We start from the raw sequence: 21,372 nt of genomic DNA, 5'->3' as shown, positions 1-21,372 counted from the left end.
CTGTCCCTTCGTTTTTTATGCACACCAGTCTCATCAGTTCCGTTGAGTGGGAGTCGTCCAAAAACAGAGAAGTTTCCTCAAAAAGCTGAATCCCCTAAATGCCAAAACTTTGGAAAACATATTTTCAAACAAAAGTATTTGATAAAAATCTCCTTCCATCAATGACAAGTCGTTAAGCAACATCAGATCCACAAAGCTTTTTTTATGGCACATTCATTTATCTATTAACTGTATATTTTAAAGATATCAAAGATATGTAAAACGTGTAAAACTTAGAAAGCAGTGACTTGCAGTCAGGGGAGGCAAGTGAGGCCAGGCCTCACTTAACATAATATAAATTGTGATTCACTCAGTCTTTTGTAATAAAAGTTCTTTTTAGCCACATACTATTAAGTAAAAACGGACATTAATAATACTTTTAAAGTTTCTATATATTTTGACTTTTCCCCTCCACCTCTAGGGAGGGCAGCGCCCGAGCGCCCCCTATGGGCCAGCCGCCACTGCACAAAATATAAAGAGCTCTTTTGCTGGCCACTGTGGCCAGCTATACATTTATATTTTTGAAAGGACAGTGACTTTTTTTTTTTTTTTTTGCCCTTTTTGTTTTTCTGTGGAGTAGAGACTCCTGAACTGAAGGACTTTTTTGTGAACCAAGCGTACAGGGGTTTTCCTTCTTTGCTATTTCAAGGTAGATTTAGAGTTTGTGTATGTGTGTAACAGTACTGGATGTTTTTACAAGGTTCTTTTTTATACCATTGTTTTTATTTACACTACTATGCACTAATAAATGGTAAGAGACACTGAGTTGTGGTGTATTTTGGTCCCAGAAATGTATTAATAGATTCTGGTTGACAGTAAACTGCTATCAGGACTCTCAGTCTACTATATTTTGGTTACAAATGCATCAAAGCAATAGAAATGTTGAATTTGTTTATATTGAAGAGAAAATGTCAATCTAAACCAAATCTGCAGAGGGCCAATCCTGCCGTAATTGAGAATACACATCATAGATACATGTCAATACAAACAAATAGCCACAAAAAAAAGGAAAAAAAACAAACAAAACAAAGACATTGTAATAGCGGTGATAGTAAAGCTCACAGCGTTAAAATAGGCATTTTTGTCTTATCTACTAACATTAGGGCAAAACGACAGGGGGAAAAAAATTCCAAACAAATGGTGAATCATGTCAGTGAAGTAATTTCAAGGTAACCACGGACAAATCGTTGTTAAGCCCAAGTTAAAATAGCAAACTCATACCCAAGTTAAAATACATATTATAATAACTTAAAATACGTACAGACTGCAGCAGATTGCTACCACCGAAATATTCCTTGCAATGATTTACAGTGAAATTCTGTATTATAAGTGCAAAGTTTACTTTAAATATTAAATGCTTTGTGCAAAAAAAAAAAAAAAAAAAAAAAAAAAAAAAAAAAAAAAAAACAGCTACAAAGAAGTTAAACGTATGAAATTGTCTGTGTGAGCTCTTAAGTATGGCATATGTACTAACTAAAAGGGCAAGCCGTAAAAGAGTAATTAAATGTTAAAATGGCTTGCCATAACGTGTATCCGTTTGACGATAAAGACGTTACAGGTCAGAAAGGGCGATGTACCCACATTTAACTATCTTTTTTAAAACTATTTCAGTTGTTGGGGCACAATTTACAATACTGAAGTGTAAAAGTATATAAAGAGGCTTAAAAAAAGCTTTTTAGCACATTTTCTTCTGTTGCAAACACATTTTGCGGCAGCGGTAGGTGATTTACGGCTCTGTCGTAAACCGCGACGACAACAAGACGCATGGGACGGAGCTGAACAACGTGTCGTTCAGCTAAACTGTAAGTTTTTACCCCCAAACCGTTTAATAATTCGTTATTTTTCCCTTTATAATAAATAATAAGCTGCGTTTTAGAGCCGAACTGGCGGTTAAACAGCAGGAAGACTAACGGGCTGATTACAGGACGCGGGTTTATTGTTGATGATGAATTACCACATTTACTTTAATTTAGATTTTACAGCACGGCCACAAACTCCGGAATGTGTCCTGGTTTGTCTCCTTGGTTTAATTTCATTTGTTGTTTTAAAACCTGGGATGTTTTCTGTTCGGACGGTGAAAATAAAGTCGAAGGAAGTGTAAGAAACTCTGAATATAGAGGATTTGTTTTTTTTCCGCCACACATGGCGTCGTGGATTTCGTAAAGTTTGAATTTGGTGTCTGATTTGTGGCGTGATTAAAACGATTGATCGGGTCTATGTGGTTCCGGATATTTATTGCGATCTTTTTTAGGTTTTAAGCTAGTGGAAAAGTAACAGTATAGAAAAATATGGATATTTTTTGACTGGATATATATATCCATCCTTAATTTGTCCATTTGGTAATCCATTCATTGTTTTTTTTTACGTCCATTAAAGCCGTCATCTGTTTGTCCATCTTTGTGGTCTTTGGTTCCAGGTTCTTTATTTGAAACTATTAGAAATATGCAATCCTGTCTATTTGCGCATAAAAAGTATTTACAACCAGACTGAAAACTGCCTGAATTGCAAATCGATTAATTTATTTAAACAAACAACAAGATTTCAAGGTGTTTTTGCCATTTAGGATCCCTGTAGGCCTCTGATCGTATTCACAAAGAATCCTAAAACCAAACGTAGCTCCTAGTGACGTCACTTCATGAAAAATCTTAGATTTTTACCTCACTAAGATTAAAATGATTCACAAATCATTTTAGGCCTCCAGAGAACTCCTAAAGTGAAAAATGTTAGTAGTGAGGAGGACTTTCAATGAGCCTCAGAGAGCAGAGAAGATGGTGGAAATCAGCACATAAACCTGTTAATCATACAGTTATTAATATGTAGATAAAATAAATGTTATTATACACATAAGGGGAAATTAAATCGTTGCAGCGACCAGAGGAGATAAAGGCAGAAGTTGCAGTTACAATAACTTAACCGTCATAACAAAGGTTATGGAAATAAAATTAGAACATAATTCAATCAAATTTTATTTATATAGCGGCAATTCACAACTCATGTAATCTCAAGGCTCTTTCCAAAGTCAGACTCCATCAGATCCTCCAGATTGGTGAGAAAGTTTCCTCTCTAAGGAAACCCAGCAGGTTGCATCAAGTCTCTCCAAGCAGCATTCACTCCTCCTGAAAGAGCGTAGAGCCACAGTGGACAGTCGTCTGCATTGTTGATGGCTTTGCAGCAATCCCTCATACTGAGCATGCATGAAGCGACAGTGGAGAGGAAAACTCCCCTTTAACAGGGAGGAGAACCTCCAGCAGAACCAGAACCAGGCTCAGTGTGAACGCTCATCTGCCTCCACCCACTGGGGCTTAGAGAAGACAGAGCAGAGACACAGAAAGCACAGAAGCTCACATTGACCCAGGAGTACTTTCTATGTTAGAGAAGACAGAGCAGAGACACAGAAAGCACAGAAGCTCACATTGACCCAGGAGTACTTTCTATGTTAGATGGTAATAGTGGATGATCTGCCTCCCCTGATGATGTCACCGCTAACAGACACCAGACCAGGTGTACCTACTATGAAGAGAAAAATGACAGAGAACAAAAAGTTAAAAGCTGAAATAACAACAAACAATGCAGATTGGAGAGCAGTAGGAGAACTCAGCAGAGTGAGAGAAATAGACCCTGATGTCCTCCAGCAGCCTAAGCCTATAGCAGCATAACTACAGAGGTAGCTCAGGGTAACATGAGCCACTCTAACTAGATTTGTCAGAAAGGAAGGTTTTAAATAAAATTTAATTGAAATAACCTACATGATAGGCTAGAATGCAAAAAGGAAAACTGTTCTTTTATTGAACTTATTGACTTTATTTCCTATTATTGATATATATTGTTATTGAATTATCGTCCAGCCTTAGCCAGCATCACACCGAGCATCGGGTCTACCACACCTCCTCACTAAGATCCAGATTTCTTGTTCAGACGGGGTTCTGTAAACCTGCTCCTTGTTCTCCTCTCAGCGTCTCTGCAGATCAGGATGGAAACCAAACCCCAGAAGCCTTTCGCCTCCAAAGGTGGAAGAAAGTTTCCGCACAAAGGAAAAGGTAAGCCGCGTCTAAACAAACATGAATTAGCAGGAGTTTCCATATCCTTCAGCGACGTGTCGGCTCGTTCCAGACTCCCCAGGAGCCAAATTCGGAGGCAAACCTGGTGGGAAGAAGCCGTTTAAGCCGTACAAGAACACGGAGAAGAAGAGCAGACCAGGAAAAGACGGAGGAAGAAAGCTGGGCTTCTCTAATGCCGGGAAAGGACCACAGGGGAAGAGGAAACTGCCCGCAGAGGGCAGAGGTGGGTACTCGTCCTCCTCGTCCTGGTGAGGTCCTCCTGCCGGAAAAAACATAAACTTTCAGGTCCGTTTGTGTCCGCTGCCTTCAGGACCGCCGGCCAAGAGGGGGAAGGGAGGCGAGGAGACTCCGGCCGCGGCCGAAGAGCTGAAGAAGAACCGACTGCAGAAGAAGAAGGAGCTGAAGAACAGCCGACAGCAGCTGGAGAGGAAGGAGATGTTTGAGATCATCCGCCAGTGCAAACGAGTGTGGGGGCACCTCCGGAGGTACAGCCAGAACCGCCGTCTAACGCGTCTCCGCTTCTTCTGAAAGTTCCCACTTCTGAAAGTTCCCACTTCTGAAAGTTCCCACTTCTGAAAGTTCCCACTTTTTTACCCCTTTTCTTTGGGTTTTCTACCCAAGCAGCAACTTTCTTCTGGTCTTCTCAGTAGATGTCCAGACCTGAAGGTCTTTCACTGGTTTTCTTTGGACTTTGGAGACTTTCCCACAATGCAGTAGTTCCTATGAAAATGTTCTGGGAACCTCGGCAGGGCCCAGTTCTGTTAGTGCTCAAACACGACCAGAACCTTTTTCTTTTTTCTTTTCTGTTTTTAATTAAGAACGTTCGAAAAATTCCTTTTAGTCTGAAAGTTTTCATCTAAATCTGCATTTTAGCCCAGGAACCTTTTTTCTGGGAACCTTTCCCTGCCCTCCTGATGCAGCTTTAGGTTTTCAGGAACCCTCAGTGGGGAAATGCAGCTGTTTCAGCACAAAGCTGTGACAGGAATAATTCTTTATTGGTTTTAGTATTATAAAATAAATGTAGAAACAGAGAGCGCTGGCATCTTACTCAACATAATGAAGAACAAGGAACTTTTTTTTCCTGGCATTTTTAAAACCTTAATTTTATTCATTCTGTTTATTTAAAGAGCTTTAGAGGATAAAACAAAGAAACAGACATTCATGATGAACAAATCATCAGATAAAAACGTTAGAACGATCACAGAGGAAGAGAAGAAACATTAAAATTACAAATTTTAACCAAATAAAATCAATTTAAATCAATTTTCGGTCTTTATAACTAAGCTGCAGTAAAGTTTTCAGACTGTAAATATATTACAAAAAGTGAAATATTTTATGCCTTTTTTCATGTGATCTTGATGATTATGGCTTACAAACACAACAAAAAACATAAAATTAGAATACTGTGAGGAAGTTAAGTGCTAGAAACCAGGAGTCAGAACATCATGACCCGTTCTGCACAGATAGAACCCACAAATGGGCCGAGAAGAAACAGAACCTGTTGCTCAGGGGTCCAAAGTCTTCTCAGTCAGCGATGATCAGATTACCAAAGGTACCAAAAGCTGGTTCAGTGACCATAGTGGTTCTGTGCCTGATTGGCCAGAAAACGGGCCGGACCAGAACCGCCATAGATCTGTGGAGTATTGTCCAGTGGAAGAAGAGCGACACCAGAACCAACGATCCAGATGACCTGAAGCAGGGCTGTCCAGCTATTTCTATATTGGGCCACTTTGGCATCATGAAGTCATTAAAAGGGCCGGTTCACTACAAAAACAGACCTAAAAATATGTAAAATGTTCTTAAAATTTGGGTTTTTGTCCTTGAATTGAGCAGGTAAATTATCTGCCAATGGAATGATTATTTTGACCCCTAAAATAAGATAATTAGACATCCTGCACTTCAAATAAGACGATGGAGATGAGTTGTTCCTATTTTAAGTGTAAAAATCTTATTCCATTGGCAGATCATCTTATTTACCTGCTCAAATCAAGGACAGATACACTCATTTTGAGAAAATGTTACTTATTTTTAGTTCCGATTTTGCAGTGTTGCTCCTGTATAGATGATACTTTTTGATTTCAGAATTTAATTTCAGTTCAAATGGAAATATAAAAAAATGCACAGTAACATAAAAGTAGCACCTTAGACGTAATTTATACAGTTTATCAGCAAAAAAGTTGATATTGGGGTGGGTTACACTTTAAACTCATCATTCTGCATCACTTCTTCTCTTCTTGGACATTTCTGGATTGTTTTAATGTGTTGTGGGAAAACTGACCTCTAGTGGCAGGATGATGTTACTACACAGTTAAAAAAAAATCAACATTTGCTACAGGAGGCTCAGCTTTAGCCACTTTATACACTTTAAAAGGACATATGCCTCTACTTTATGACATGATATGCCTTTGTTGGCTCTTGATGGCCGGATATATTGCCTTGATGGAACGGATTCGGCCCGCGGGCCGTGAGTTTGACACGTGACCTGGAGGCTGGTGTAAAAGCAACCTGGACTTCCAGAACACCCCAGCAGAACCACAGGCTGATCTCCTCCATGCTGCGGTGCATCGATGCAGAAATTCATGAAAAATTAGTCCAGACTGATCATTGAGGAAACGAAAAGCCGGACATTTCTCTTTAAAATGACTTTTTTTTTTTATCTTATAATCAAAATGACAAGAAATGAAGGCTTGAAATGTTTCACTCCATGTAATAAATTTATGAGTTTGTCTTTCTGAGGAACAAAGAACATCAAACCTTTTCCTCATTATTTTTTTGATGTGTGACTGATTTTAAAACCTGTTCTGGTGTTTGTTTTCGGTCCCGATTTAAAGGAACGTCTCAGGTTTTCGTGCATTTTGTTCCTGAGTGGAGGAGCAGAGAGACTGAGCGCTGCCTCCCTCAGTTTGTCCCGGTTCTGGCTGCTGACTGACGGCTCGTGTTTTGGGTCAACAGGAAGAAGCTGGACAACGAGGAGAGGAACAAACTGATGAAGGAGCTCCAGGGTCTGATCCGTGGGAAAGCCAAAGAGGTCTGTTGTTGTCCGGCTTTGTGCAAACGCTCCCTGGAAAAGTCTGCTGCAGGAATATTTCTGCATAAAGACTTCCAGGCTTCATTTTCTGTTTTTATTTGTAAAAAATCTTTTCTGAACTGAACTTTAAGGCCATTTTGCATCATTATTCTGCAACTGCCAATGTTGGTGAACTTTTATAATCCATTTAAATTCAAAGGCACACAACTGAACGTTTTATTATTTTGCACAACAAACATGGTTGAACATTCTTCTGCACACTGTTATTTTATTGCAATCTCATCACATTGTAGTAAGCTTAGGGCTGGGCAACGATTAAAATATTTAATCGCGATTAATCGCATAATTTGCCTGATTAATCATGATTAATCGCCCTGATTAATCGCGATTAATCGCATTGTATTTACAAACTCCAAGAATGAATTCAAAAGTAGTGTAAAGAGCACTTTTATTTTAATGTTCTGCTGCCATATGAACAAAAGTGTAACATTTGTAGCACTTATCAGTAACACATATTTAGTGTAAAGCTCAACTTAAACATGTAAAACAAAAAATAGCAATAATAATAAATTAAAGCTTATTGCCACTGACAGGGAATTCTCTTTATGGGGAGAAAATCTACCAAAAACAGGCAATTTCTGAGGTAACAGCAGGGAGCAGCATTACCATTTTATGTTCAATACCAAAGTTTAACTTGGCAGTGGTTACAACTAACTTGTTTCTGTCATATTCCATGCTGGAAGAACTTTAAACTGAAATGCTTGCTAACTCGATATGCTTGCGTTTATTTGACGTTTACACGCGGTTTTTTGTTGTTGCTTTCTCGCGTGCATATAATGAATGGCAGGGGAAAAACAGGCAAAAACACATGGATACTTTGAAACGAGAAGCGACTTCACCGACGGCGTCGATGCAGACCCCCCCCGCTCCGCACCGCACAAAACTTGTTCCGGCCGCCAACTCACCGCCTCGCCTAAGCAAATTCCTGCGGGAAACACCGCCTTCCGCATGTCAGCTTTGTTTTTTTCCGGCCAGCACTTTTCTTCCTCTGAATCCGAGGCTTGGCTGACAGCGAGGTTATTGGCGCATTATCGCCACCTACTGTTCTGATTCAAACCCCTACACCGCAGCAACAGACCTTTACAAAATAAAAGCATGTGAGCAACATGCGTTAACGCGCGTTAAAGAAAATATCGCCGTTAATAGTCTGAGTTAACGCGAAATTAACGCGGTAACTTGCCCAGCCCTAAGTAGGCTGTAGGCAACAAAATGTCGTTTTGTTTGCACTCTGTACAAATAAAACAACAGATTGTCTAAGCCTGGCATTAACAATTGTCTTAATGCCAGAAAGAGCCCAACAGATTTTACTTTCACAAGCGGATCCTCACTGCTTTCTCCATAGAGCTCTGCTTGATTTATACATGCAAGAAGCTTTATTATAACCTATGCTGGGAATATTTCATATTAAATAGACACTGAGACAAGAAGGTAGAGGAGAGAAAATGGAGAGAAGCCAGGCTTCACGTTCTAAATCACCCATTAGTCCTCATGTCGGCGCTCCTCTGCCTGCAGATGGCGTTCGCTCACGACTCGGTTCGGGTTCTCCAGTGTTTCATCCAGTTCGCTAACCAGAAGCAGAGGTGGGAGGTGTTTGAGGAGCTCAAAGGTAACCGCCGCGTTCCCCTCGCCGCCGCTCTGCGTCTGCGAGGAAAATAACCGCTCTCTGTCCCCCTCTCTGCAGACTCCATGCTGGATCTGTCCAGGTCGCCGTACGGCCGCCATGTGGTCAAGAAGCTGCTGATGTACGGGTAAGTCGGGTCGGCCCCGCCTCCGGCGCCGCGTCCACATAAGAACCCAAAGCCGACCTCTCGCTCCGGTTCTCCCCGCACAGGAACAAGGAGATGGTGGCCGCCGTGATCCAGGGCTTCAAAGGTCACGTCCGTAAGATGCTCCGCCACGCCGCCGCCTCGGCCATCATCGAGTACGCCTACAACGACAAGGCCATGCTGGCGCAGCGGCTGCTGATCACCGACGAGCTTTACGGCACCACCTACGCCATCTGCAAGGTCGGCACCACCGCCGCTCTAAACCCTCTTCTCTAGGGCTGAACAATTAATCGCATTTTCAATATAATCGCAACTTAAAAAAACACAATTTCCAAATCGCAGAGTCTGCAATTTTTGGCTATGTAACAATTAGGGAATTAGAAACGTCCATTAGGTGTTGGTAAAATGTTTAAAGTGGGTTTGCCTCCACATGGAAGGCAAGACAGTTGCAGCAGTGAGATAATCTAATTTTATTACTTGTTTTAGAGTTTATATAATCATACATAGCATTAAGTACAGGTCAATCAGTTTAATACATAGATTTGTTTGTTGGTTGCACTTTATGTTCAACAAGGATTGATGTCCAAATCAACTAAAAGCTGTTCTCTTGAATAATATTCTGATTAATAGAAACATTAAAAATTCTTGTTTTGAATAGTCCTTGTTTACAAACATCTTTATCTAGAGGCCATTTTTGTTGTTTGTGGTTAATGCAGAGAAAAGTCAAAATTGCAATTTTGTTTGAAATATATTGTAGGTAGAACGCAATAATTTCTGCTCTGAGTTTAGATGCTGCGGGTCTTTTAGCAACTAATCTGCACAGCGAGGAAACAAAATGATTTGTTATTTGTATATGTTTAAAAAGACATAAGTTAAACTGGAAAAAAAATCGCTTTAAATCGCAATATTAAGAGAAAAAAAAAAATCGCAATTAGATTATTTTCCAAAATCTTCTCTCTGTTCAGTCGTCGGAGCGGAACACCATCGAGAAGGTGCTGAAGGCGAACCCAGAGAAGCTGGAGAACATCATGGAGGAGACAAAGCGGGTCGTCGTGCCGCTGGCGCAGAAGTAAGAGCCGCTTCAGGTCTCCAGCTTTTTTCAGGTGTGGCGTTCTCTGACTGCGTTCTGTTGCTGCTTCCTGACAGAGAGCAGGTCATCAAGCACTCGGTGGTCCACAGAGTCTTCCTGGATTTCTTCCTGTTTGCGCCCGACAAGCAGAGATCGGTGAGCAGCCCGGACACGTCTGCGATGGGCGCCGGCGCCGTGGGGGGGTGGCCGTTCTGACGCGTCTTCTGTTTGTTGTGATCCTGAGCAGGAGATGATCGAGTCCATCAGGGAGGCGGTGGTCTACATGGCTCACACCCACGACGGCGCCCGAGTGGCCATGCGCTGCCTGTGGCACGGCACGGCAAAGGTGGGCTCAGATAGTCACAGCCTTCCTTTTTTATTTATTTATATATATATATATATATATATATATATATATATATATATATATATATATATATATATATATATATATATATATATATATATATTATTACTGCTATAATAGAAGCGCTGCGTAGGGCTGTGAATGTGAGTTTATCTTGATTAATTCTAACTGGGAGTCTCTTAAAAAAACAGCCTGTAATGTCAGGATTATTTTCTCCATCTGTTGGTGTCTGAAGCGCATCAACAAATCAGGGTTCCCACGGGTCCTTGAAATCCTTGAAAGTTTGTGAATCTGAAAAATAAATTCAAGGCCCTTGAAAGTTCTTGAAAACAGCCAAAAAAACACCTTGTCCTTGAAAGTCCTTGAATTTTTTTGTGGGGTTGAAAGTTCACACGGATGATGACTCGTGTCATTATTTTACTACCACACGATCTTTTAAAATTATGTTGATTCCGCAGACTTTTAATTTGCAAAAGTACGTTCGCTCTTCTTCGTTAGTTGCTAGGCTACGGTTTAGGCCTACATGCGTCCGATAGGTTACATTCACACAGTGTTGCCAACTCAGCGACTTTGTCTCTATATTTAGCGTCTTTTCAGAGTCAAAGTCAAAAACTAGCTTAATCAAAGATGAAAGTAAGTGAAACAAATTGATATAATTCTGAACATCTCAATGCTGCACCTTTTTCCATAAAACTCCATGAAGCGGTAGGCTAATGTACATCTTATATGTAATGTAGTATGGCATAGCCATGTACTATGGATATAAATGTAGGCTATGAATATGATCAATATCAATGTAGGCTATAAATTAAGTCCACTTTCTTGCATTGCTTCTGACCCAACAACTTCTATGCCGTTTAGTCTTTTATTGAATTTGCATTGTATTAAAATATGATAACCTATTCAGCGGTCACAGTAGGTAAATGCCGCCACGTGTGGTCCTTGGATTTGAGGAAATTGGTCCTGGAAAGTCCTTGAAGGGTCCTTGAATTTGATGTTCACCAAGGTGTGGGTACCCTGACAAATACACTTCAAAAAGGGAACTACAAGTAAGTAAAAAATTTCTTGAAATTAGTGTATTTTTCCTTTAATTTAAGGAGCTAAATAAGATTATTTGCCAATGGAATGAGTATTTTTTTACCCCTAAAATAAGATAATTGGATATCCTGCACTTAAAATAAGATGATGGAGATGAAGTGTTCTTATTTTAAGTGCAAAATTCTTATTCCATTGGCAGATAGTCTTATTTACCTGCTTTAATCTAGGAAATATTCACTGATTTCAAGAAAATTTCACTTACTTTTAGTTCCCTTTTTGCAGTGTACCAATAAATATAAAAAAAAAAAATCTAATAAAAAGCTGTTACTTTGTGCACTTCTTTATGTAACTACCATATTTTTCGGACTATAAGTCGCATCAGACAAAAAAAAAAGCGTCATAAAGAAGAAAAAAACATATAAGTCGCACCGGACTATATGCATTTATTTAAACATTTATTTCACACAGTCCAAGACTAAAAACTGACATTTAATTTAATTTATTAAATTCCACAGCTGCTTCCACAACCAGCTGAATAATGTGGAACATACCAGGGAGGATGAATGGAGTAAATTAGCACAGCAGTAGATTTTATCCAGCGCATTTCTTACGCTGAAAGTTGTTAAAATACACTGAAAATATAGCGTGAGCATAACGGTGCTACGTGCTAAGTTAACAGTACGACACGGATGTTTAAAAGCAACATAAAGCTCACGTGCATCAGAGAAGTTGTAACAGAGCTGTAAGCTAATGCTAGCTGCTGTTAGCTTCACAGACAGCACAGTAACAGCTTCTGTCTCGGTCTGTTTCCTTTGAGCTGCACCACACAACGCTCTGCTAAATGAATACAGACTGAAACAGAGAAACAACAAACATGTGTTCAGTCTTTGCTGCTCTATAAGTTACAGTGTTGCCAACTCCTCAGTAAGGAAAGTAGCTATTGGCTGGTCTAAAAGTCGCTGAATGACGTCATCGCCTAATTTGCATAATCTGCCACATGATGTGATGTGCATATTATTGACGCTGTGTGAGAAATAACCTCGTTAGAGAGAGACAAAAAGTGAGTAAAAACACTCAGAATATATATAGAGTTACTTTTTTCTGTCTATTAATGTTTATTTATTATTATTATTATTTTTTTTTATGTTTCTTTTATTACAATACTAACCCTCCTCCTTTACCCGGGTTTGAGACCGGCAAAATTAACCATAAAGAGAAACTATGGCGGAGTTACAAATTTTTTCCTTTCAACTTTTTTTCAACATTTTCTTTTTTCTCTTGTGGTCCACTAAGGAGCCTACAAATCACGGTAAAACATGAACATGTGGCTGTGTGAATCAAATGCCGTTATTTATTTAAGATAAAATATTTCAAATTCAGTTATTTATGATCAACATGCGCAGTCAATCCCGGCGCATGTGCGCTTTATTTGCAGTCTGGACGCTGAGGGTAAACATGCTGTGGCTCTGACTGCAGCGCTGAGAGGGACTCCTGCGGGAGGGGAAGAACGGGGGAGGCGCCCCACGGCAGTACCTGCAGCTGGAGGACAAGAGTAGGAACGATACGTGCTTTCACGTAAGAGTCTCCAAAAGTCGCTAGATTTGTCGCTAGTCGCTTTTTTGAAAAAGAGTCGCTGGAGGGGTCTGAAAAGTCGCTAAATATAGCGACAAAGTCGCTGAGTTGGCAACACTGATAAGTTAATGTTTAATTAATTTTTAAGTGGTACAGGAGCAGGATAGTTTTCATAAACCTATAGCGCCCTCTTGTGGCTATAGACGGTAATGTTTACTACTTGGTTCATGTTGTTCAGTATGATTTACCAATTAAATTTGATATATAAGTCGCAGCATTGGCCAAACTATGGAAAAAAAAAAAAGGGTGACTTGTAGTCCAAAAAATATGGTACTTTGTGCAGTTTGGTGATTTTAAAAAATCTCACTTGTTTATGTACCTACCTTAAGGTGCACTGGGTTATAAGGCGCACTAAATATTCAGACGGTCTGTTATGTTAGAAACAGGGCAGTGTAGTCCAGCTGCTCTGTCCTCCTAAGGCCAAAATAAACTTAACTTTTATATTGAATTAACTTACTAGGCTTATTGTTTCTAGCGCGTACTCCAGGCTGCCTTACATGAATGCGCTTCTAGTTTAGACATTACAGTCAGGCAGTCTGGTAGAAACCTCAGGGGTCCTCAGGTAGTGACACAGTGTACCGTAATGCTCCTAATATCCATTGAGTGGAACGGCTTTGTTGCTAACCAAAGTCATATTTACACATTTTAACACATTTATGAGCGCATTGTATCACTTAAAATCAGTCAGTAAGCACAACGGTGATCATAGATAAGACGCACCATCAATTTTTGAGAAGATTTAAGGATTTTAAATGCGCCTTATAGTCTAAGAAATACGGTAGTGTCATTTCGAATTTTGTTTATGTTGTTTTTTAAGGACCATATTTGTTTATTGGGCTAATTGACATACAGACACAGCCTCACAGCTGCCTAAAAAGCTGCAGATAGTCATTTTTATTTGTCTGGATGTTTTGGTGGATGGAACAATTAGCTGCTCTAAAAGTTTCTCATGTTGCAGGACAGAAAAGTCATCATAAAAACCATGAAGACCTACATGGTGAAGTTCGCCACCGTGAGTTTTTCTCCTTTTAACTGAATTAAGCCATCAGTCGGTGACGTCGGACTCAGCCGCCGCTCTTCCTCCTCCCACAGGGGGAGTTTGGTCACATGGTCCTTCTGGCCATATTCGACTGCGTGGACGACACCAGGCTGGTCAAGCAGACGGTTCTCTCGGTACGTTTTGCCTTTTTTAACGGGTTCTCCGGGTTCCTAACGGTGGACTTCGGGGAGCCTAAAAAAAAACCTCGTCCCTGCAGGAGATCCTGTCCGCTCTGCCTGAGGTCATCGGGAACAAACACGGTAAGAAGGTGCTGCTGTACCTGCTGAGCCCCAGAGACCCCGCCCACGTTCTGCCGGAGATCGTCAAGGAGCTGGAGCAAGGAGACGGGAACGCTCACAGGTAGCCTCGCAGGAATTAAACCAGGAACCGTCTGTTTCTCTGTGCTTGTCGCCTCCAGGGAGCCGCTTTAGTTCAGATGTTGCTAGGATTTCAGAATAAAAGCGTTAGGTCGTTACTAAAATATAGCGAGTCTGGTTCGAATGATGCAAAAGTGGTTTGTTCCTCAGGGTTCCTTCACTGTCTGGAAAAGTAGGGAAAGGAAAACGTCGGCGTCCCATGGTGAAATATTTCTCACTATTCTACCTTGTTCCCTTTGTGTCTATCTTTCCTTTCCGCTTTTGGTACTTTCCATCTTTTATTAAAATAAAGTATTCATTCAACTGCTATTAGGTGAATACCACAAAAAAAGCAACAATTGGTGGGGAAAAAAAAAGCTAAACACATTCTGGGGAATGTGTTTTCAAAATATGAAAACTTTGAGTCCAAATGTAACAGAATTATAGCCTCGTGAGACCATCCTGATCTCGCGAGCTTTCAAGGTTTCACTCGCAGATCAGTCTGGCTACTTTCCGTTAAAGAAAATTTGGAGCCGTTCACCAAACGAACGTCCAATCAGCGTTGGCTTTGAGGCGGGTTGAGGTGTGACGCAACGAGAAGCGCGACAGTTCAGTCTAAAGAACACGGTGGCTTCAGCCGATGAAACTAGCGTTAGCGTGGCTATCGAGCAAGTTTTATCGGAATTACAGAGTATTTCTTTGCTGAGCTAACGAGCCTTTACCTGCAGCAGCAAGAGTAGCTTGGCTTGTGGTTGTGTTTTCTGATTGGTTCATTTGGCCCGTCTATCACCAACATAGGCCAATCAGCTAACCAGTATTTTCGCCCCTTCCCAAAATTACTTCAACGGAAGGTTTCCAGATGGATATGCGGAGCAAATCTATCTGGCGGAGTCAGGTTAACAGAAATAAACAATTTACACGTTTTTTAGTTCCCAGTCATCTAAAGAAACCCAGAGCAGCTCCAGAACTTTCACAATAAAAGCCTTTAATCTGTGACAAATGGTCGTTTTCAGGACGGTTCCAGTTTAGTGAACCGTCCTGACTTCAGGTCTCTGGAGCCAAAGCCCGCTAACGGTTCTGGTTCTGGTTCTGATCAGTAAAAAGGACATGGCGACCCGCCGGCAGGAGCTGCTGGAGGCCGTCTCCCCCGCGCTGCTGGAGTATCTGCGTACGAACGCCGGCACCATGGCGATGGACAAGGCCACCAGCGTCACCATCAGCGACATCCTGGCGTCCGCCTGCGGGGACATCAGGCCCGCCATGACCGCCGTGGCCCAGCTGGCCAATCAGGAGCTGGTGCCGGGAGGAATCAAAGGAGAGGTGAGAGGAACCAATCAGAGCTTTCCTCTAATCCTTTAACTTGTTTAACCTTATTTGCTCAGTTTTGTTCCAGAAGCAGCTCGTTTCTTTACTACGTTGTTAATGCTGTGGTTTTAAATCCATGAACCACATTGTGTCGCGTTTATAACCACAAACCTCACCTTTCGTTGGGTTTTTTAATCTGTTTTATGAGCTGGAAGGAAATAAATCCAGTTTCCTTTTAGCAAATTAAACTCCTGAAGAGTGAAAAGCATAAAAAGACAGAGGCCCAAATTTACTCTGATTCCCCTAAATAAAGATCCAGTTCATCGTAAGGCACCACACTGCAAAAAAACGGATCTAAAAATAAGCAAAATGTTCTTAAAAATAATGTTTTTGTCCTAGCAGGTAAATATCTGCCACTGGAATGAGTATTTTGATCCCTAAAATAAAATAGACATCCTGCACTTGAAATAAGATGATGAAAGATTAAATGTTCCTATTTTAAGTGCAAAAATCTTATTTTATTGGCAAATCATCTTATTTACCTGCTCAAATCAAGGACAGATACAGTAATTTTAAGAAAATTGTAATTATTTTTAGTTCTGTTTTTGCAGTGCAGGAAGTCGGAGCAGGTTTAATTTAAACTCTGGATAAATCCAGCAGTTCGGTGAAGGCCTCAGAGGTTTCCTTCCTTCCGTTCTTCTTATTATTATTATTAAGCCTTTACTTAAAAAGATAAGAATTGTTTATACAGGTTTAGATTAAAGCAGATTCATGTCGGCCTAGTCAAAGTCCAGACCTAAATCTGACAGAAGACTTGAACATTGATGTTCTGACTCAATCTCAATCCAGTCGGACTGAACAAAGACGTCTGTTTAAAGCAGCCGTGATTGCAGTGAAACATGGTTTTAATTTTAGCTTAGTTGATGTAAAACAAACATGAAATAAAAAAATCTCATTCAACCAGTTTGCTATTAGAAGCACACTGCAAAAACGGAACTAAAAATAAGTAAAATGTTCTTAAAATGTGTGTATTTTTCCTTGATTTGAGCAGGATCTGCCAATAGAATAAGTTTTTTGCACTTAAAATAGAAACAATTTATCTCCATCTTATTTCAAGTGCACTATATCTAATTATCTTATTTTAGGGGTCAAAATGCTCATTCCATTGGCAGATAATCTTATGTACCTGCTCAAATCTAGGACAAAAACACTAATTTTACGAACATTTTACTTATTTTTAGATCCGTTTTTGCAGTACAGAGCTACGTTGAGCAGGTTAAGTCCGCCGTGTTTCTCTTTGACTCATTCCATCCCGTCTGTGCTGCAGCTTCACATGGCCGAGCACCCAGCGGGACACCTGGTGCTGAAATGGCTCATCGAGCAGGACGCCGCGCTGGCAGCGGCCGGCAGAGACGGTAAGGAGAGCGCCGCCCGCCCGCCGCAGAGATTACTGTCCTCGCTGACGCGTTCGTGTCCGGGTCCTTCAACAGAGCGCTTCAGCAGGATTCTGGTGGACACGGTGGGAACCGAGACCATGAAGAGCTGGGTGAAGGTCAACAGAGGAGCCATGGTGCTCTGCAGGTCAGCACACCCTCCTCGTTTCATACTCGGCTAAATTTAAGTCATTCAGATTCAACATCTGCCAAATAATTGACTGGTTACCAGGCTTGGGCTGATTTCAGCCAGTTGTTGCAGGGTGGTAGCTCTCCATGAGTGGACGTGGGCGCCCCCTGCTGTGAGAGCAGATAAATGCTGCTCCTCAAGGCCCACTGTTGGCAGTGATTTAGTGTTTTACTTGCCTCAGCACACGGCTGCATGCGGAGGAGGCAATGTAATTTCAGTGCGGTGTGCTCACTGCAAAAACAGAACTAAAAATAAGTCAAATTTTCTTAAATTTAGTGCATTTATCCTTGATTTTAGCAGGTAAATATCTGCCAGTGGCATGAGTATTTTCACCCCTAAAATAAGATAATTAAACATCCTGCATTTGAAATAAGATGATGGAGATGAGTTGTTCCTATTTTAAGTGTAAAAATCTCATTCCATTGGCAAATCATCTTATTTACCTGCTAAAATCAAGGATAAATGCACCAATTTAAAGAAGATTTTTAGTTTTGTTTTTGCAGTGCTGGAGCAGAGAAGTATCTAAAACACAAGGGAAATGTTTGAGCTTTATCTTTATTTTCTACTAAAAACTGTTTAAATTCTCAGTTCCAGATAGTCTTTACGGCACAACCTTAGATGTGTGAATCTAGTTATTTTTTCCCATTTTGATAGACTGTAGTGACACACTTGGCCATAAGTCTGGCAACAACAACAAAATCCCTGACTAGAATGAAACCCGCAGACATATAAAGTGAAACATTTTTATGACTCAGTCCAAATGTAAGTTGTACATTTATAAATCGTATGCCAACTGTAGCAAACAAGGTTATATTTATTTATTTACTATAAAATGCAGTCAATTTGTCATGTTTACAAAACTGAATGGCATCTGGAGTCTGGCTCTAACAGTCCTTTAAATCTCTGGGTTGTCATGCTGTTTCTGTCCACCAGGAGGCAGTGTTCAGCCTTTTGCCTTTGGTGGCTGTAATGTTTTGTTTTTGTTTTTTTACCTTAAATATGATAATATAAAGAAAAGCATGGTGTAAATTAACTGGGTTCTTTTGACCTTTCAAAACAAATGAAAGACTGGGGTAAAAGTTAAAAGTTCGCTCTTTGAACACAGCTTGAAATGGTGTCTCTGGCTACATTATTCTAGACATGTAATAAAGACTCATATCCAGAGACTCCATAGTTTAAAGCTCCCTGTTATGAGGACAGTCTGCTTTTTAATTTACCTCTCAAATGACCACTCATCACAACAACCCTAATTAAAGCCATAAAGAGTCTTTTTCATGTGGTGCTATATTAGTGGTGGTGATATATTAGTTTGGCTTTAAAACCCAAATTCTTACTGCATTCAGGTGGTCATATCTGCTCTACATTATTAGCATTATTATGCTAATGTAACCAGAGATTTGTCAGAAAGTTCCTGCTAACAAACCTGTTTTACCCAAGAGTTCAACTGCATGAGGGAAAAAAAAAAACAAACTGATGGGCTAAAGCTAATATTACGGCTAAACGTGCTGAAGGATTGTTTGTAGAAAATCTGCAGTCTGTGAACATCGACAGCTGTTTTATACCTACAAGAAGGCAGACAAAGTAAAACCTGTATGAAAGGAAAATGTTCCTTACCTGAGAAACTTTACGCTCACAAACGGTTCTTATTCTGGCTGTTAACTCCCTGCTTATGTGTGTTAGCCATAGCATGAACGGAAATCCAGCCGTTTACTTACCTAAAGCTCAACAATGTTTCCTGAATAAGAAAAGTGATCCCTCCCATCTTTGTGTTGCCTCTAAGCAGCTTCACATCTGTTTGACATATTCTTATTAAAAAGGTAATTTTATTACATTAAGGAAACAGTACAACTGTACAGCTGAAGCTTATGAGACGCTGCATATCCATATATGGTATTCACTTCCTGTTTTTGACAAAAGCATGGCTACATTGGGTTGTTTTTTCTATGATCTTTTTTAATCTGTAAAATTATACAGAATATAATTTGCTTAATACTTTCATTGTTTGTAGGGCTAATGGCTATTAAGTAAAATTGCCCTTTAAGTTCAACATAAAAAATATTGTAGATAAATAAAGAAATTGTCCATCTGAGATTTTCCTTTTCCATAGCAAGAGATTTCTGTGGATGACTTGTAGTTTTCACACAGAGGCTGCTTTGTTTGAGGTAAAGTTTCTGTTAAAATGCTGAAATTAGTGGCGCTCTTTTGCCCCGCCCCCTCTGTTATGTCTCTAAAAAAAAGGCGGGAGTTGCCATGGCAACAACAGCTCCCAACAAACCTTCATGTATCTTCGCGTGTTTGATGTGGATGAGCCATGGTGGGAAAAGCCCTGAATATGTTGACCGGGTTTCTCTAAATTAAACAAAATACTTTTAAAAGAATAATTTTAGACTTAGGACCCACATAAAACATATTTAGCTTTTTTACCTTTAGCATTAACTAGTTTCACTCTAGCATTAATTTTATATTACAGTCACTGACGACGTTCTGAAGTCGACGGTGGGAAACATGCCAACAACGTTTTGATCTTAAGGTCCTGAAGTCTTTTTCAGGGGCTGAATTCATCCTTTGGACGTATTTAAGAGATTTTTAAAGGTGGTTGAATTTTTATGCTGTTGCAGAAATCTTTTTTTTTTTTTGTGTGTTTTCTTCATGCAGCCTTCTGGACAGCTGTGAGAGGTCTGTGGCTGAGGAGGTGAAGGAGGCGCTCACGGCCATCTCCTCCGAGCTCCGCAGAATCAAGAACAACAAAGGAGCCGAAATCCTGCTGGAGAAGTTGAAGAAGTAGACCTCTTTTGGTTTTTACTTCAGACGGACTACAGGTGTTCAAACGTTGCTTCGTTTGGACCAAATTAAAACGTCCCCCAGAGGACAGAAGATCAAGGATGAACCGGGAAGTGGACACAGTCTGGGACACCTTGGAGATTTTAACCGTTAACTCTTTTCCTGCCTCACTGGTTTAAAGGGGGGTAGTGTTTAAATATGTGCAATGGTTGTACACAAGATCACAAATCCACATATTATCTTTTTTGTTTAATAATCTCCATCCCAGTGGACTGAGCCAGAGACGGTTATCCAAACCTTTTTAGGGTAACACACCAATCAGCACACACCAGTTTGTGGACTGGTTCAGTCTTTTTCGTGGTAAATGTTAACTGAAAATAAAGATTATTGTGATATTCTTTGTTCAAAGTGTGAATGTTATTCTTTTTGCTTTGAACACCCAGTGACTGCCGTTACACCATCTAATGTTCGAAAAAAGAGATCCGATTAATTTAAAAGTCAGGTCCAGCAAAGGATTGTGGGATTCCTTATAGCTCCTTGGCGGAGGTAAGGGACCTCGTGAAGTTCCTAGGCTAAAGGAACCATGATGGGAAGCATACAGGCTCCTTTTCCTACCTCCTTCCGTACTGACTGAATTATTCAGATTGTACTTATGGCGACTGCTGACGGACTTCTGCTTTGGCGAAGGAGTCCTTACCAATTAGATGTTATTGGACAGAGCCCCGGTGTCTGCGAGTACCATTTCCTTTACCATCAAAAAGGCCTTAAAAAACCGGTGGAAACTGATGGGAAGAGTCTGATAGATTAAAATCATCGATTGTAGTTGGCTGTTCTGTTTCAACTGGGAAGACAAGACTTCATGGTGCGGGTACAACCAGTCGAGTTGCTGCTAGAAGACTTGCTAAATCTTCAAAATGATAAATTAAAGGGTCGGACCATGAAACATCGCTTATGGACTGATGAAGAATCAAACATTTAAATCTTCAACTAATCTTGCAGGTTTATCAATCTTTTTTTTTTTTGTAAGCCGTCCAGCAGATGAAAGGATGGTTCCTCTGTGTGACGTCAACGGCCATGGAGGAGGAGCGGTTTGCTGTATCCGAGCTTGGTGACCTCATGAGAAGAACCTTGAACCAGTGCGCCTACCCTAGTATTCAGCTGGACCCGAAATGCAAGTCCAAACTATGCCAGAACCACCTTAGAGAAATGGA

At 40.4% G+C, this 21,372-nt stretch overlaps 1 protein-coding gene across 1 annotated transcript; it reads left to right on the top strand.

Moving 5' to 3' along the window:
- The first annotated feature begins 1,735 nt into the window (after positions 1–1,735).
- pum3 (pumilio RNA-binding family member 3) lies at positions 1,736–20,563 on the top strand. The gene is made up of 18 exons (XM_036140014.1): positions 1,736–1,841; positions 3,993–4,076; positions 4,150–4,320; positions 4,408–4,582; positions 7,050–7,125; positions 8,698–8,791; positions 8,867–8,933; positions 9,017–9,191; positions 9,917–10,020; positions 10,098–10,176; positions 10,268–10,366; positions 14,016–14,069; positions 14,150–14,230; positions 14,314–14,456; positions 15,550–15,772; positions 17,085–17,172; positions 17,248–17,338; positions 20,036–20,563. The coding sequence occupies exons 2-18, from the start codon at positions 4,010–4,012 to the stop codon at positions 20,163–20,165; spliced, it is 1,917 nt and encodes a 638-aa protein (XP_035995907.1). The 5' UTR covers positions 1,736–1,841; positions 3,993–4,009; the 3' UTR covers positions 20,166–20,563.
- Positions 20,564–21,372: the final 809 nt, after the last annotated feature.

Source organism: Fundulus heteroclitus, chromosome 8, assembly GCF_011125445.2.
Source record: "Fundulus heteroclitus isolate FHET01 chromosome 8, MU-UCD_Fhet_4.1, whole genome shotgun sequence".
In the NCBI taxonomy this organism is placed as follows: Eukaryota; Metazoa; Chordata; class Actinopteri; order Cyprinodontiformes; family Fundulidae; genus Fundulus; species Fundulus heteroclitus.
This window is presented reverse-complemented; position numbering and strand designations above follow the sequence as displayed.